Source organism: Bufo bufo, chromosome 1 (genome assembly GCF_905171765.1).
Source record: "Bufo bufo chromosome 1, aBufBuf1.1, whole genome shotgun sequence".
Taxonomy (NCBI): domain Eukaryota; kingdom Metazoa; phylum Chordata; class Amphibia; order Anura; family Bufonidae; genus Bufo; species Bufo bufo.
Genome location: NC_053389.1, coordinates 475,571,398 through 475,587,835, shown reverse-complemented (window position 1 = coordinate 475,587,835; position 16,438 = coordinate 475,571,398). Strand labels below are relative to the sequence as shown.

Sequence of the window (16,438 nt, the reverse complement as noted above, 5' to 3'; positions counted from 1 at the left end):
GGCCCACATTCCAAAGAGCACCTTTCGGATTTCACCGGCCATTTTTTACAGATTTTGATTTCAAACCACTTCTCACGCATTCGGGCCCCTAAAATGCCAGGGCAGTATAACAACCCCACAAGTGACCCCATTTTGGAAAGAAGACACCCCAAGGTATTTCGTGATGGGCATAGTGAGTCCATGGAAGTTTTTATTTTTTGTCACAAGTTAGTGGAATATGAGACTTTGTAAGAAAAAAAAATTGCCAAGACATCACTGGGGGACGCACTATAAGGTAGTGTAATAATTAGATTATGGATATTCAGGTGAAAGGTCCTCTTTAAAGGGAATCTGTCACCTGGTTTGACCATATTAAGCTCTCACCATTGCCATGTGTAATAAAAATACTTTATCTCCTGCAGTGGTTTTCTTTCTTATAGTCATGCTTTCATTTTGATAAAGCGATCTTTGTATTATGCAAATTAACCCTGTATGAATTAGCTGACGTAGAAGAGGGGGCGGTTAAACTAGGGTGTGGGATGATACTGCATAATGAGGAGGTGTGCTTGGGCTCTAAATAAAAGGCGGTCTAGGCACTGCAGGGGGGCGTTACTGGGCTCAGAGGGTGAAGAATAACGCCCCTCTGGGCATCTTCAGGGTTCATTTGCATAACACAAAGATCGCTTTTTTAGCAAAATGAAAGCATGAATATAAGAAAGAAAACCACTGCAGAAGATAAGGTATTTTATTACACATGGCAATGGTGAGAGCTTAATATGGTCAAACCAGGTGACAGATTCCCTTTAAAGGGAACTTGTTACGTTGAACTTGGTGTTTGAGCTTCCGGCAGCGTGTTATAGAGCAGGAGGAGCTGAGCAGATTGATATATAATTTTATGGGAAATGATTCAGTAAAGTGTGTCATTTATACATTTATATTCCTGCTCATTCTGGGCTTTGCAGTCCAGGTGTCGGTCCCATCAATGATGACAGGCTTCCCTCTAGGACTGTGTATACAGAGATAGCCGGCAGTCACTGATAGGGCCGTCTCCTTGGTTTCAAAGACCAGAACGAGCAGGAATTTACCGTAAATGTATAAATGACACACTTTACTCAATCTTTTCCCATATATCAGTCTGCTCAGCTCCTCCTGCTTTATAACATGCTGCTGGCAGCTTACATCGCATTTTCATGGTGACAAGTTCCCTTTAAATAATATAGATAATGACATGGAAAATACCAAAAATTCTTAAACTTGTTTTAAAGAATGCGCAGAAGGTATGAAGAAAGACTGCTTCAGATTCAATATGCGTCCTCTAAAACTTCTCCTTTATTTGTATAATAAATAGTACAGCAGACACATCCACTTTGCATACAGTGATTGTTAACGCGTTTCAGACAACTTGTCCTTAGTCGTAACAAAGTATCACGATGGAGAGCATGAATTTAAATGTGCACTAATGCGCACTAACTAGGGGAGGGAAAAGCCTCCTCCATTGGTCACTCCATCATGATCACACACATCCTCAAGTCATAGATGCTCATCACACCGTGCTGAGGTCTTTTCCCCAGATTAACCCTTGTTCACCTCAGATCATGGGACAAAACATAGTCTCCACCCTTGGGCTTCGAAATTCTAACTGGACAAAAACCGCACCGTGTGAATAGCAGGCTACCTAATAAAACATTTGGTAACTATTACTTATATGGCCTAAACCCTACACTATAAAAAAACCTTCATACAGAGATCTATATGACCAGCTTGGAAAGAATATCTGATCACTAACCTTCACCACATATTATTGATAGATATACATAAGCTCTTTTTTCAGGTTCAGACCCGCAGGAACTAAATATCCAGTACGCCTCACGAAGGAGGAGTTTTTTGCGGTGGTCACCACCTCTCAAAGGTGCAAAGACCTTTTCTATTGCAAAAGCACAAAAGCCCTTTGTCCTGCGGGCATGGACCTGCACAAAATGTCTCGATACACTGGAGATATTTACAGCATTAGGATTACTAATATAATTGAGATGTTCCAGTATTCCATTTTTAAATTTACGTATGGTGCTTCCTATGTAAATGAAATCACATTCCGTGCAGCGAATAATATATACCACACCAGCGGTGTTACAGTTGATGTAGCTCTTAATTGGAAAGAGCTACAAGAGTGATCAGAACTCTCAAAGATTTGTATTGGAACAACGTAATTGCATGTTTTGCAGGGGCTACCACCACATTTAGTAAACCCTCTATAGCTGAGCCAGTTATGTCTCTTGTTGGCAGTTTTATTGGATGAGAATAATGACGGTGACATGGAGCTGGACAGCGTTGGAGCCCTCCTTGGCACTATTTTGCATCCAGAATGTCATCTTCTGATAACATATTCAATTTAAAGGGGTTGTGCGAGATACCCAAAATCTCAGACAGGCTCCTGAATGTTCTAAAATTTTAAAAAAAATGTGGTTATATTACCTCTCTGCACCACCGGTCCATCTGCTGCTGCTTGTTTACAAACTGAAGCCATGATGTATTGGTATATGACACGTGACCGCTGCAGGAAATCACTGTCTACAGCAGCCTACCGCTGCAGACAGTGAATGGCTGTAAAGGTCTCATGCCATAGTCACTGTAATGTGCAGGTGTATGGCAAGTGACCACTGCATCCAATCTCTGTCCTCGGCAGTAGACAGATGAGGAGACAGTGATTGGCTGCAGGGGCCATGTGGTGTATACTGGCACAATGCTGCTGCAGTTTGTAAACAGGCAGTGACAGGAGGACCAAACCAGCGCCCAGAGAATGGCACTGGTTAAAGTGGCGATTATAGCATAATTTCTTTTTTTTTTTTCATTTTAGACCATACTAATTTATTTTGGACAACCCCTTTAAAAAAGGTACAGTTATAACTGTTTTTCACAAAATCATGGGGAAAATATATGCAGTGAAACGAAGAAGTGATTATGACAATATTAATAAATATGTATAGGCATTTCTACAGAACTGTAAAGCAGAACAAAATACTTACTGCATTTGTAAAAGTTACACCGAGATCTGCAATCAGTGCTTTAGTCTTCGTTAATGGAGTCTAGAGAAAAACACAAAAACACATTTCTGATATCTCAGGATTAAACCCATGCTTGTACTACATGACAGGTTTACTAATAGTTCTATATAATTGCATTGCACTCCAACAACTGGTGCACAGATAGGATCCCGCAATAAAGGAGAACTGGCACTCAAAGCTTGATGTTCAGAAAAATGTATTATCTGCTATTATCCTCAGGCTAGGCCATCAGTATCTGATTGGGGAGGGTCTGGCACCACACATCGCCGCTGATCAGATGACCCAGAGTCGTGTCAGAATTACACAGCTCAGTCCATTGTGTGGTGGACGGAGCAGTTTATTGCAGCGTTGCATTTATCAACTCCACCCACTACATAGACGGAGCTGTGTATTTCCAGGACCAACTTCCAGCACTGGAGTTTCTTAAACTAAACTATCTCCTGAGGTGACTGGTTTCAACCCCCCCACTAATCAGATATTGATGGCCTATCTTTAGGATAGGCCATCAATATTAAAATCCTGAAATATCCCTTTATGGGAGTATTCTGATCACTAGGATCTGCCATCATTTTATGATCTGTGGTAGTCAGACATCTTGGACCCCCGCCCATATGTCAGTCTTCCCTGAACTACTGAGTGAAAACTAGCTGCTATGACATGTTACATTCACTGCACATGGAGAGACAGGTTATTCTGATCCCTTAACTCTGTGCGGCTTCAACACCTTCATAAGAGGCAACAGTAATGGATGACTGAGCAGTAGTACTGAGCAGTTCAGCTGTGACTCCAGCACTAGGAGGAGATAGAAAACTTACAGGCAGTAGTAGCAGCTTCTCTGTGCAACTCGACCACAGTGTCCATCCAGCAACTAACTCATCCTCCCATTCCCTCCTATCCCCATAGATTTCCATGGGCGGCATGTCACCTGATCCCTCAGTAAAAGCTTAATCTGTCTCCTCTCTTAATATAGATGATAGCAGTGAATTATCAGTTTAGGAGGGAAGGGGGCACAGTGGCTGAAAAGTGGAAAAAGAGGCATTTTCCACCTAATAAGATACACGGTCGTGTCACATTATTTTGACCACCAACTAATAACCAGAGTAACTGCTGTATGCAGAACAGACGGCAGCTAGCAGTGTTCAGAATGACTCACTAAGGTCCTGGTAGGTTGTCACAGGTATCTGGAGCAATGCCGACTGCAGTGCATCCCACCACTGCTGGAGGGTGTGTGGGGGAGCATTCATAGAGTGGAAATGATGATCGAGGTGGTCTCACAGATGCCCAGTTGGGTTCAAGTCTGGGAAATTAGGGGGCCAGGATAGTACTGGGAAGTCTTGGTCATGCTCTTCCAACCAATGTTGGACATGTCCAGCCGTGTGAGATTTTGCACGGTCTTGCTTGAAGATCCCATCCGTACCAGAGAAGACAATCAGCATGTATGGATATACGGGATCTGTAAGAATAGATTCATACCCGAATCAGTTGAGAGTGCCTTCCACCTGGATGAGGGGGCCCAGAGAATGCCACATAAACATTCCCGAGACCAAAACGCTGCCATAATATGCCACGTCCATCCATTCAATGAAGCAGAAAACATGACTAATCTGAGAAGGCAACCCCTTGCCCATTAGCTGAATTTTGAAGCCTTTTTATCTGATGCAACTTTGTAGCGTTGCAGAGACCACCCGTCTGCATCCGACACCCATACGCAGTGGGGTTTGTTGAACTGTTGTTCTAGATGCAAATCTGGTAGCCCCTGGTTTATTTTGGTAGTAAGCTGCTTCTCTGTAGCGTGTTGGTCCACCCTCGCAGCTAATGTTCACGTCTAATATCAATGGCATGTGGTGCTTCAGTTTCCATGTTACTTATTCGCAATGGTATCATTTGTCCATTTCACCACAGCAGCACATGAACAGTTCACAAACTGCGCAGTTTCAGAAATACTGCCATCCATGGCCCAAAAGCCAATAATCATCCTTTTTGCAGCTCTGATAAATTGTCCCTTTTACCCATGACAGCAAAGAGGGTTACGTGTACAGACAGCCAATCTCACACCTTACATACCCACCAAGCCAGCTCACAACAAGTGACTCCCTTCATAAGCTACGTGCTGCCAACATCGAAAGTAGAAAGGGGTCATAATAATTTGATTCGACTGTGTATATTTCAAAGTTTCTTATATTTGCTTGCACTATAGGCTTCTGCAAAGTTTTTGGAAAAGTGACCATTTAATCATATTCTCCACAACATGCCACAATTTGTATGCAGGGTTACGTGTTAGATCTTAGGCCCGAGGATAGCCAGTATAACAGTGATAACATTGATAATGCAGGTGACAGATTCTGCTCAGTGATACATTTTATGCAGTTTGTTAGGCTACTTTCACACTCACGTTTGGTGCAGATCCGTCATGGATCTGCAGACGGATCCATTCAGAACGGATCCGTTTGTATTATCTTTAACATAGCCAAGACGGATCCATCTTGAACACCATTGAAAGTCAATGGAGGACGGATCCGTTTTCTATTGTGCCACATTGTGTCATAGAAAACGGATCCGCCCCTATTGACTTACATTATGTGTCAGGACGGATCTGTTTGGCTCAGTTTCGTCAGACGGACACCGAAACACTGCAGGCAGCGTTTTGGTGTCCACCACCAAAGCGGAATGGTGACGAAACTGAGGCAAACTGATGCATTCTGAGCGGATCCTTTTCCATTCAGAATGCATTAGGGAAAAACTGATCCGTTTTGGACCGCTTGTGAGAGCCCTGAACGGATCTCATAAAACGGAAAGCCAAAACGCCAGTGTGAAAGTAGCCTAAGTTAGGACAACATGGACAGAACAAGTCTAGGTTACACATAAATTCTTCTTGCTAGGTTTTCAACAGTAACCAGGCCTTGTCTTCAAGATAAAAACTGAAATTGTTGGCATTACTCCAAACAGCTTCATAAGCACTTTCAAGTGAATGGGTATTTCCATTCATGTGCCATTAGATGCATCTTTCTACACGTTCCTATAGGACAAAATCCAGCTGCAATTAATTTATTACATAATTAGATGTTTATTTTGGCCAACAAAACAGGTTTATGACTTGAAATGTAAAAACTCTAGTTAATAATGAGGAAGCTAGAGAACAGGAATTAGGTGGCCCGGCTAGTTGTGTAGTTTCATGTCTCCGATTGCTGGTCTTCACTAAATATAGAAGACCTTGTGATGTACTATGCATGTAGAGTCATTCCTGAAGTGGCTAATAATCATCTCCAAGCTACACAACCAGCACTACAACACCAACGTCCTACATTCCAGCCATTTGCTCTTCATGTTGTAAAAAGTTGTAATAAAGTCCAGGATAGCTGTTACAGGCTGACCTAGACACAATGGGGCAGATGTTCGAATGAAAACTATGTCTATGTTCACATATACCGAATAGCCACTGCAGATTAGTATGTGGTATAGCCACAGGATTTTCCAGTACCAGCAAAGTGGATGAAATGTTAAGAAATGCTGTGAAATAAATAAATAAATAAATAAAAATCTGCAGCATGTTAATTTTGGGCTCAGCATGATAGACCCTAATAAACCAGGTGTACTGCCTGATAGGGTTGATCATGCTAAATGAAACGAGCCCTCTCTTATTGAAATTCTTGGGCCCATTTTTGAGAAATCTGCAGATTACTTCCTATGCAAATAAGGTGCGCCCGGGCAGACCTACGCGATGATGTTCATATCTCAGCATCAGTCGAATGTGATGTAGTAGGCATGAGCTGACTGAACATTTACCGGTACATGTGGAGGGTTACAGGACCAGGCAGGAAGTCAGTGGAAAGGGGGGGGGGGGGGGGGGGGGGGGGGTGGCTAAGTAGGAAAGGCGGTTGTGAAGCAGTGCTCTGTGGGCTAGGCCTGCCCCTTGGAACACTGAGGATCCTTTAGATTGCATACAATAGTATGTTTTTCCATCTATTTAATGGGTCGATTAACAAAAATAAAAATATAATAACAGCTTTCATTAATGTCCTCTGTCCCTTTCCACTGCTCCCTTAACCCTTTAAGGACCGGGCTCATTTTCACCTTAAGGACCAGGCCATTTTTAGCAAATCTGACCAGTGTCACTTTAAGTGCTGATAACTTTAAAAACGCTTTGACTTATCCAGGCCATTCTGAGATTGTTTTTTCGTCACATATTGTACTTCATGACACTGGTAAAATGGAGTAAAAAAAAATAATTCTTTTTTATTTATAAAAAAAATTACCAAATTTGCCAAAAAATTAGAAAAATTTGCAAATTTCCAAGTTTCAATTTCTCTACTTCTATAATACATATTAAAACCTACAAAAAGTTATTACTTTACATTTCCCATATGGCTACTTCATGTTAGGATCATTTTGGGAATGACATTTTATTTTTGGGGGACGTTACAAGGCTTAGAAGTAAATCTTGAAATTTCTCAGAAATTTTCAAAAACCAACTTTTTAAGAACCAGTTCAGGTCTGAAGTCACTTTGTGAAGCTTACATAATAGAAACCACCCAAAAATACACTACACCCCTGAAGGTATTCAAAACTGATTTTACAAACTTCGTTAACTCTTCAGGTGTTCCACAAGAATTAATGGAAAATAGAGATACAATTTCAAAATTTCACTTTTTTGGCAGATTTTCCCCTTTTAATATTTTTTTTCCAGTTACAAAGCAAGGGTTAACAGCCAAACAAAACTCATTATTTATGGCCCTAATTCTGTAGTTTACAGAAACACCCCATATGTGGTCGTAAACTGCTGTACGGGCAGATGGCAGGGCGCAGAAGGAAAGGAATGCCATACGGTTTTTGAAAGGCAGATTTTGCTGGACTGGTTTTTTGACACCATGTCCCATTTGAAGCCCCCCCTGATGCACCCCTAGAGTAGAAACTCCAAAAAAGTGACCCCATTTTAGAAACTACGGGATAGGGTGGAAGTTTTGTTGGTACTAGTTTAGGGTACATATGATTTTTGGTTGCTCTATATTACACTTTTTGTGAGGCAAGGTAACAAGAAATAGCTGTTTTGGCACCGTTTATTTTTTTGTTATTTACAACATTCATCTGACAGGTTAGATCATGTGGTATTTTTATAGAGCAGGTTGTCACGGACGCGGCGATACATAAATAAATAAAAAAGTATACATATTGGGTAAGTTTTACACAATGATTTCATTTTTGAAACAAAAAAAATCATGTTTTAGTGTCTCCATATTCTGAACCATAGTTTTTTTTTTTTTTTGGGCGATTGTCTCAGGTAGGGGCTCATTTTTTGCGGGATGAGATGACGGTTAGATTGGTACTATTTTGGTGGGCGTACGCCTTTTTGATCGCTTGCTGTTGTACTTTTTGAGATGTAAGGTGACAAAAAAATTGTTTATTTAGCACAGTTTTTATTTTTTACGGTGTTCATCTGAGGGGTTAGGTCATGTGATATGTTTATAGAGCTGGTCGATACGAACACGACGATACCCAATATGTCTATATGTCTTTTCCCTATTTTTTTGAAACTTAAATTTTTTTTTGTAAAACTTTAATTTTATAAACTTTTTTTTTTTTCACTTTATTATTTGTCCCACTCTGGGACTTCAACATTACAGGGTCTGATCCCTGTTTCAATGCAGCACAATACATCTGTATTGAACTGTTAGTGCAAGACGCTAACAGTTGCCTAGGAGACCCAGCCTGGGGGCTGGGCCTCTTAGGCCTCCATACATGCTTGTCTTGGGGCTGCCATGGCAACCATCGAGTCCCCGCCACAGCAGCGCGGGGACCGATGGATGAGGTGAGGGAGCGCAAACCTCCCATATGCCGCGGTCAGCGCTGAACGCGGCATATGAGGGGTTAATCCACCGGCATCGGCGTTATCGCCGATGCAGCAGGGATCCGGCTGTCAGTAACAGCCGGATCTCTGCCGCTAATCGCAACACCGCACGCGGGGGAGGGGTGGAGGAACGACTGCAGGACAAGAACGCTTGTCATCTAGCGCTAATTGCTGGCGATTTAGGATGAGCATTCTCATCCTGGGTCGTTAAGGGGTTAAAAGACAGTTGCTATGGCTTGTCTGTCTCCGGCTAGGAAGACGGAGGGGTGGTCCTTCAGACTGCATTAGGCTTTAAAGTGAGGAGGCGTGTCTCTCAGTAATCCAATCTGATTGGCTGGCAGGGAGCTGCAGGCTACAGCAGGTGTGTATGGGAAGTGAGGGATAGCAGTTTTGGCCTCAGAGAACTGGCAAAGGAGCCATCTTGAGAAGGTCCTCATATTGTAAATGTTTAAACAGCCTTAACTAAGGGAAAACTCAAGGAAAACAGTGGTATGTGAAGAAACTAAAGATTGCTTTATGCATAATGCTGCTGCAGCAGTAACATATGCTAAAATAGATTTTTGTATGAAAATATGACAGTTACCCTTTAAACAGACTTTTCAGAATGTAAAAGCCACCATGCGAAAAATACCCTAGAATTCTTTAAAATGAGTGAGTAAACTGGTGGTGTTTTTGTGTAAAAGATCAGGAGGTGTATATCGGATGACCAGTAGTGGTTAACAGTAAAACAAAAGTGCTGAAAAACAGAATTTCTTCAGAAATTATTAACTAGTGGGTTACTCTGCAAGAAGCACATCAACTGAGTGAAGCATTTACCCAACTCTCAAAAAGATCTGTGCGATTCTCGGTTACCGCTAAAAAGTATGTCTATGACTTTTCTCAAGAGATGCCAACCTAAATGACAGAAAAAGTACCGAGTGATTATGGAAGGCCGAAAGGCAATATAGACCACACTGACCATCAACAAGCATGACAGATGCTGAAAGTAGCAGATATACAAGGCTTTCTTGGTTATTGTTGTACGGCAGCGGTCAGAATCTCCAGCTCTCAGAATAGTGGCCATCATCAGTCACGTCATTTTATGCCTGTTCACACGTAACTTCCATTTTCTCAGTAACCATGTTGGTTTTGAGTCGCCTCTTATGATCCAGCTTTGTATTTATTCTCTCTGACTAATGAGATGTTTTACTCTGAAAGGATAAGTGGCTGGTGGAGGATCAGAGAAGAGACTGGCTCCAGTGAGGATCGTATAGACACCGAGCAGGTGACTAGGAAGTCACTGGAGTGCCATCATGCTTCGATGCTCTCCTAAATTACGCAGGAAAAAGGCATTTTATGGACTTCCGGTGACATATCAGGTTCTCTATAGGGACTGCCAGGCGGAGGCTTCCGCTCAGCAGTGAGCCCAGTGACGTTACCGGCACTGATCGGCAGGCTGTAGCGCTGCCCTAGCATGTAAAACGGCTAGGGCAGCGCTAAAGCTGGCCCTTCAGAGCCGGTGACGTCACAGAACACACTGCTGGGCGGAAGCCTCCGCCTAGCAGTGTGCAGAGGTAAACAAACAAGCCCTTGCACTGCGCAATCCAGCACAGGGCAAGAGAGGGCATCGGGGCATGAAAAGCTCCAATTCTTTATAAATACCCAGACAAGTCTAACCTTGTCCCAAAATAAAAGCAGCCATGGGTTCTTCTAGGCAGCTGCCTAACCTTCTGAAAATGATTGAGGCCCACAAAGCAAGAGAGAGCTGTAAGAAGACAGAAAAGAATCTTTAGGTTGCCATTTCCTCAGTTCAAAATGTAATCAAGAAATGGCCGTTAAAAGGAGTCGTGGTACACTGTTCAGCGACACCTGCACCAGCGACAAGTCCTATGGACCGATCAGTTTAAAATATAACTCTTTGGCCACAACGAGCAAATGTTGGGAAAAAAAGGGGCACAGAATTTGATGACTAGAACACCTCTTCAACCATTAAGCATGCGGGGTGGATCAATCATGCTTTGGGGTTGTGTTGCAGCCAATGGCATGGGGAACATTTCACGGGTAGAGGCAAAAATGGATTCAATGAAATTCCAGCAAATTCTGGAAGCAAACAGAACACCAAATGTAAAAAAGCTGAAGTAGAAAAGAGGATGACTTCTACAAATGGATGAAGATCGTAAACGCAATTCAAAATCCTCAAAAAAGCTCAAAATCTGAACATCACTGAAAATCTGTGGACCTCAAAAGAGCAGTACATGCAAAATGGCCCAGGAATCTCACAGAGCTGGAATACTGCAAGGAACAATGGATGAAAATCCATCAAAAAAGGCTGGCCACACAAAGTGTTTACAAGCTGTGATAGTTGCCAAAGGGGGTGTTACTAGGTACTAACCATGCATACTGCCCAAAGTTTTGCTTCAGGCCCTTTTTCTTTTTTGTTATTTTGAAAAAGTAAAAAGTTGAAGATACTTTTTTTTCTCCAGCAGTAAATTCGACAGACTGTTCTGGAAAAGAACATCCTGCCGGAATTCCCCAGATCTGTCCGCAATCCCGCAAATATGGATCGGGCTACCGGATCACAACTGGACATGTGAAACTAGCCTAGTAATTGTGTCCAGGGGTGCCCAAACTTTTTTATGCCACTGTATATATGACCTGTACACTGCATATTATGGGATGTCTATGTGTAAGGTATAGTGTGTGGAGCTGTTCTTGCATATGACCTGTACACTGCATATTATGGGATGTCTGTTATGCATAGTGTGTGGAGCTGCTCTTGTACATGACCTGTACACTGCATATTATGGGATGTCTGTGTTATGCATAGTGTGTGGAGCTGCTCTTGTATATGACCTGTACACTGCATATTATGGGATGTCTGTGTTATGCATAGTGTGTGGAGCTGCTCTTGTATATGACCTGTACACTGCATATTATGGGATGTCTGTGTTATGCATAGTGTGTGGAGCTGCTCTTGTATATGACCTGTACACTGCATATTATGGGATGTCTGTGTTATGCATAGTGTGTGGAGCTGCTCTTGTATATGACCTGTACACTGCATACTATGGGATGTCTATGTGTAAGGTATAGTGTGTGGAGCTGTTCTTGCATATGACCTGTACACTGCATATTATGGGATGTCTATGTGTAAGGTATAGTGTGTGGAGCTGTTCTTGCATATGACCTGTACACTGCATATTATGGGATGTCTGTGTTATGCATAGTGTGTGGAGCTGCTCTTGTATATGACCTGTACACTGCATATTATGGGATGTCCATGTGTAAGGCATAGTGTGTGGAGCTGTTCTTGCATATGACCTGTACACTGCATATTATGGGATGTCTATGTGTAATGTATAGTGTGTGGAGATGTTCTTGCATATGACCTGTACACTACATATTAAAAGCACTTGTCCATGTGTCAGTGGTCAGGGAACGGGTGATGTTACAGGACACATGCTGGTGTAAGGCTGGAACTGCACACCGTGAAAAGTATTGGCGGCTGGGGACAGAGTACCGCAGGACAGCGGCGGAAAGCCTCAGTGTCCACAAGCCTAAGGCCTCATGCACACAATCGTTTTTTTTGCGGTCCACAAAACGGATTTCCGTTGTTCCGTTACCGTTTTTTCTTCCGTGGGTCTTCCTTGATTTTTGGAGGATCCACGGACATGAAAAAAAAGTCGTTTTGGTGTCCGCCTGGCCGTGCGGAGCCAAACGGATCCGTCCTGACTTACAATGCAAGTCAATGGGGACGGATCCGTTTGACGTTGACACAATATGGTGCAATTGCAAATGGATCCGTCCCCCATTGACTTTCAATGTAAAGTCGGGAGTCCCTATTAATATACCATCAGATCGGAGTTTTCTCCAATCCGATGGTATATTTTAACTTGAAGCGTCCCCATCACCATGGGAACGCCTCTATGTTAGAATATACCATCGGATTTGAGTTAGATCGTGAAACTCAGATCCGACAGTATATTCTAACAGAGGCGTTCCCATGGTGATGGGGACGCTTCAGGTTAGAATATACTAAAAGAACTGTGTACATGACTGCCCCCTGCTGCCTGGCAGGTGCTGCCAGGCAGCAGGGGGCAGACCCCCCTCCCTCCCCCTGTATTTAACTCATTGGTGGCCAGTGCGGCCGCCCCCCCCCCCCTCCCTCCCTTGTATTTAACACATTGGTGGCCAGTGAGGCCGGCCCCCCCTCCCTTGTATTTAACACATTGGTGGCCAGTGCGGCCGGCCCCCCCTCCCTTGTATTTAACACATTGGTGGCCAGTGCGGCCGGCCCCCCTCCCTTGTATTTAACACATTGGTGGCCAGTGTGGCCGCCCCCCCTCCCTTGTATTTAACACATTGGTGGCCAGTGCGGCCGCCCCCCCTCCCTTGTATTTAACACATTGGTGGCCAGTGCGGCCGTCCCCCCCTCCCTTGTATTTAACACATTGGTGGCCAGTGCGGCCGCCCCCCCCTCCCTTGTATTTAACACATTGGTGGCCAGTGCGGCCCCCCCTCCCTCCTTCTAATTAAAATGACCGACCCCCTCATCATTGGTGGCAGCGGAGAGTTCCGATCGGAGTCTCAGTTTAATCGCTGGGACTCAGATCGGTAACCATGGCAACCAGGACGCTACTGCAGTCCTGGCTGCCATGGTTACTTGGCCACCAATGTGTTAAATACAAGGGAGGGAGGGGGGGCCGGCCGCACTGGCCACCAATGAGTTAAATACAGGGGAGGGAGGGGGGCCGCACTGGCCACCAATGAGTTAAATACAGGGGGGTGGGGAGGGAGGGAGGGGGGGGGGGGGGGTCGGTCTGCCCCCTGCTGCCTGGCAGCACCTGCCAGGCAGCAGGGGGCAGTCATGTACACAGTTCTTTTAGTATATTCTAACCTGAGGCGTCCCCATCACCATGGGAACGCCTCTGTGTTAGAATATACTGTCGGATCTGAGTTTTCACAAAGTGAAAAATCTGATCTAAAAAGCTTTTATGCAGACGGATCAGCGGATCCGTCTGTGTGAAAGTAGCCTACGGACAAGGATGGCAATCTTGTGTGCATCCGTGTTTTTTCACGGACCCATTGACTTGAATGGGTCCGTGAACCATTGTCCGTCAAAAAAATAGGACAGGTCATTTTTTTTTACGGACAGGAAACACTGATCGCGGCTGCAAAACGGTGCATTTTCCGATTTTTCCACGGACCCATTGAAAGTCAATGGGTCCTCAAAATAAAAAACGGAACGGCCGCACACAACGGTCGTGTGCATGAGGCCTAAATGGCAACATTTCCAGGGCCAGCAATTTGGAAAGGTGCGCATTTAGTTCTATGGCCTGTAGGTGGGTGGCTGGCTATTTGTGCTTTCGTTCAAAGGCCTGGGGTATAGACAGCTGTACGCTGCGCTGGGACAGGGAAGTGGATGTGCTAGCTGATGGTGTTTGCGAAGGTCCAGGTGCAGGTCGGGAGGCATCCAGGCCTGCGTTTTGGACAGGGGATTGGCCAGCACATAACACAGGGGAAGAGGAGGCAGTGGTGTGACTCGCAGACACAGATTGTGGACCCAGGCGTTTGTCCCACCTATTAGGGTGCTTTGATGACATGTGGTGGATCATGCTGGTGGCAGTGAGGTTGCTAGTGTTCACGCCCCTGCTCATTTTGGTACGGCACAGGTGCCCCACACGTTAAACAGGAGGTATAGCGCAAGTAATGTCGCTGTCACCAGTGGCTAATAAAAAATTTGACTGCGTATTATGGGATGTCTATGTGTAATGTATAGTGTGTGGAGCTGCTCCTGTACAGTGCATATTATGGGATGTCTGTGTGTAAGCTGCTCCTGTACACTGCATATTGTGTATATTCACACTACGGTGTACGTACACATGCACACATCTGTTACACTAATTACCATGCCACCGAGGGAGACATCCTGGTCATCCGTCAGGATCAGCACTACGTTCGGTCTCCGGGATTCCCCTCCCGCTGGCACAAGCGCCGGGCACAGGAGCAGCAGCAGCGGGAGCCATGCTGGGGGTGAGCGGCGGGCACACATCGTCAGCCTCTCCGGTTACTGCATAGTATACCTTCTCCTAGAAGAGGAAGTGAAGCCGCGCTGGTCAGCTGCTCTCTCCAGTCACATGCCCGCTCACCACAGGAAGGGCGGAGCCAGCAGGGGGAGTGTCGCCTCAGGCTAGTCGCACATGTCGCACATGTCGCACCTGCTTATGGGGGGCGCCTTGACAGCGGTTTCCCTGGGGCTGCGTTCATTATCAGAGACGATTCCAGATACTATTCACATTTCCAGGCTTTGACACGTGTTTATCTCAGTTTAGGAAAGTATAGTGGTCATTGGACTGCAGATAACTGTTCTGGGGCTGCAGCCTTTCACCGCTTTTCTCTTGGCCAGGAATACGCTTTTCCAGGCGCAGGATTTGCTGATGTTTTCTCCATGCCACCTGTCCATGGGCAGACTGGCTGTAGACCCTACAGGGAAACGTCTGAGTGGGCAAGTACCCAGAGAGCCCCCAGCCAGGTAATACAAATCTGATGCACTCAGCATTAAAGGGATTCTGTCATCAGAAATTAGTCCTATAACCTAAACATATAGCGATGTCCCTAGTAATACACTGAATCCTAAAGTGACCTTATCAAATGCGCCTGTGGCTCTATAATCATATAAAACAGGTTTATATCACCTGTCACTCACGTCACAAATGTGTCCAAGGGGACGTCTCATGATGCAGGGTGCCCGGCGCCGCCTTCTGAATTGAAATCGCCGCCCTCCCTTTCATTAGAGCCGCCTACCTCAGTTCATCGCCGCCTCTCTAACGTCCGCTCGAACCTGCGGGATCTGGCTAAGTGCGCCGGCCGGCGCATGCGCACTTCGCTAAACGAGGCCGCTGCCAGTAGTCCGCACGGGCGCATCAGGTTATACCTAGTGCGCACGCGCAGGATCTGGCTAAAGAGAGCGGACGTTAGAGAGGCGGCGATGAACTGAGGTAGGCGGCTCTAATGAAAGGGAGGGCGGCGATTTCAATTCAGAAGGCGGCGCTGGACACCCTGCATCATGAGACGACCCCTTGGACACATTTGTGACGTGAGTGACAGGTTATATAAACCTGTTTTATATGATTATAGAGCCACAGGCGTATTTGATAAGGTCACTTTAGGATTCTGTGTATTACTAGGGACATCGCCATATGTTTAGGTTATAGGCCTAAATTCTGATGACAGAATCCCTTTAATTAATGTAGGCAGTATTTTGTTCTGCTCTGTGGTATTTGGTTCTGCTAAGGCCTCTTTCACACGAACGTAAGGGCTCCGTGGCCGCGCTGTGGACCGTATACGGCGGTTCCGCAATACAATGGTCACCAGCCATGTGCATTCCGCATCACGGATGCGGTATGGAGCAGAAGCACTACGGAGTGCTTCTGTGGTGTTCCGTGCTTCCGTTCCGCAAAAGGATAGAACTTGTTCTATCTTTTTGCGGGACAGATCGCGGACCCCATTCAAGTGAATGGATGTGCGATCCGCATGCGGCTGCCCTATGGTCGGTGCCCGTGCAGCATGGGCACGG

General features: G+C 45.0%; 1 protein-coding gene across 1 annotated transcript in view; it reads right to left on the bottom strand.

The window, feature by feature from the left end:
• Positions 1 to 15,005, bottom strand: part of GNS (glucosamine (N-acetyl)-6-sulfatase) — a 53,751-nt gene extending 38,746 nt beyond the window's left edge. Inside the window, exons 1-2 of the mRNA XM_040409337.1 lie at positions 14,771 to 15,005; positions 3,003 to 3,062 (exon numbers count right to left, since the gene is read on the bottom strand). Coding sequence (XP_040265271.1) covers positions 3,003 to 3,062; positions 14,771 to 14,914 — 204 coding nt within the window. The 5' untranslated portion in view covers positions 14,915 to 15,005. The remainder of the gene's footprint in view (positions 1 to 3,002; positions 3,063 to 14,770) is intronic.
• Positions 15,006 to 16,438: the final 1,433 nt, after the last annotated feature.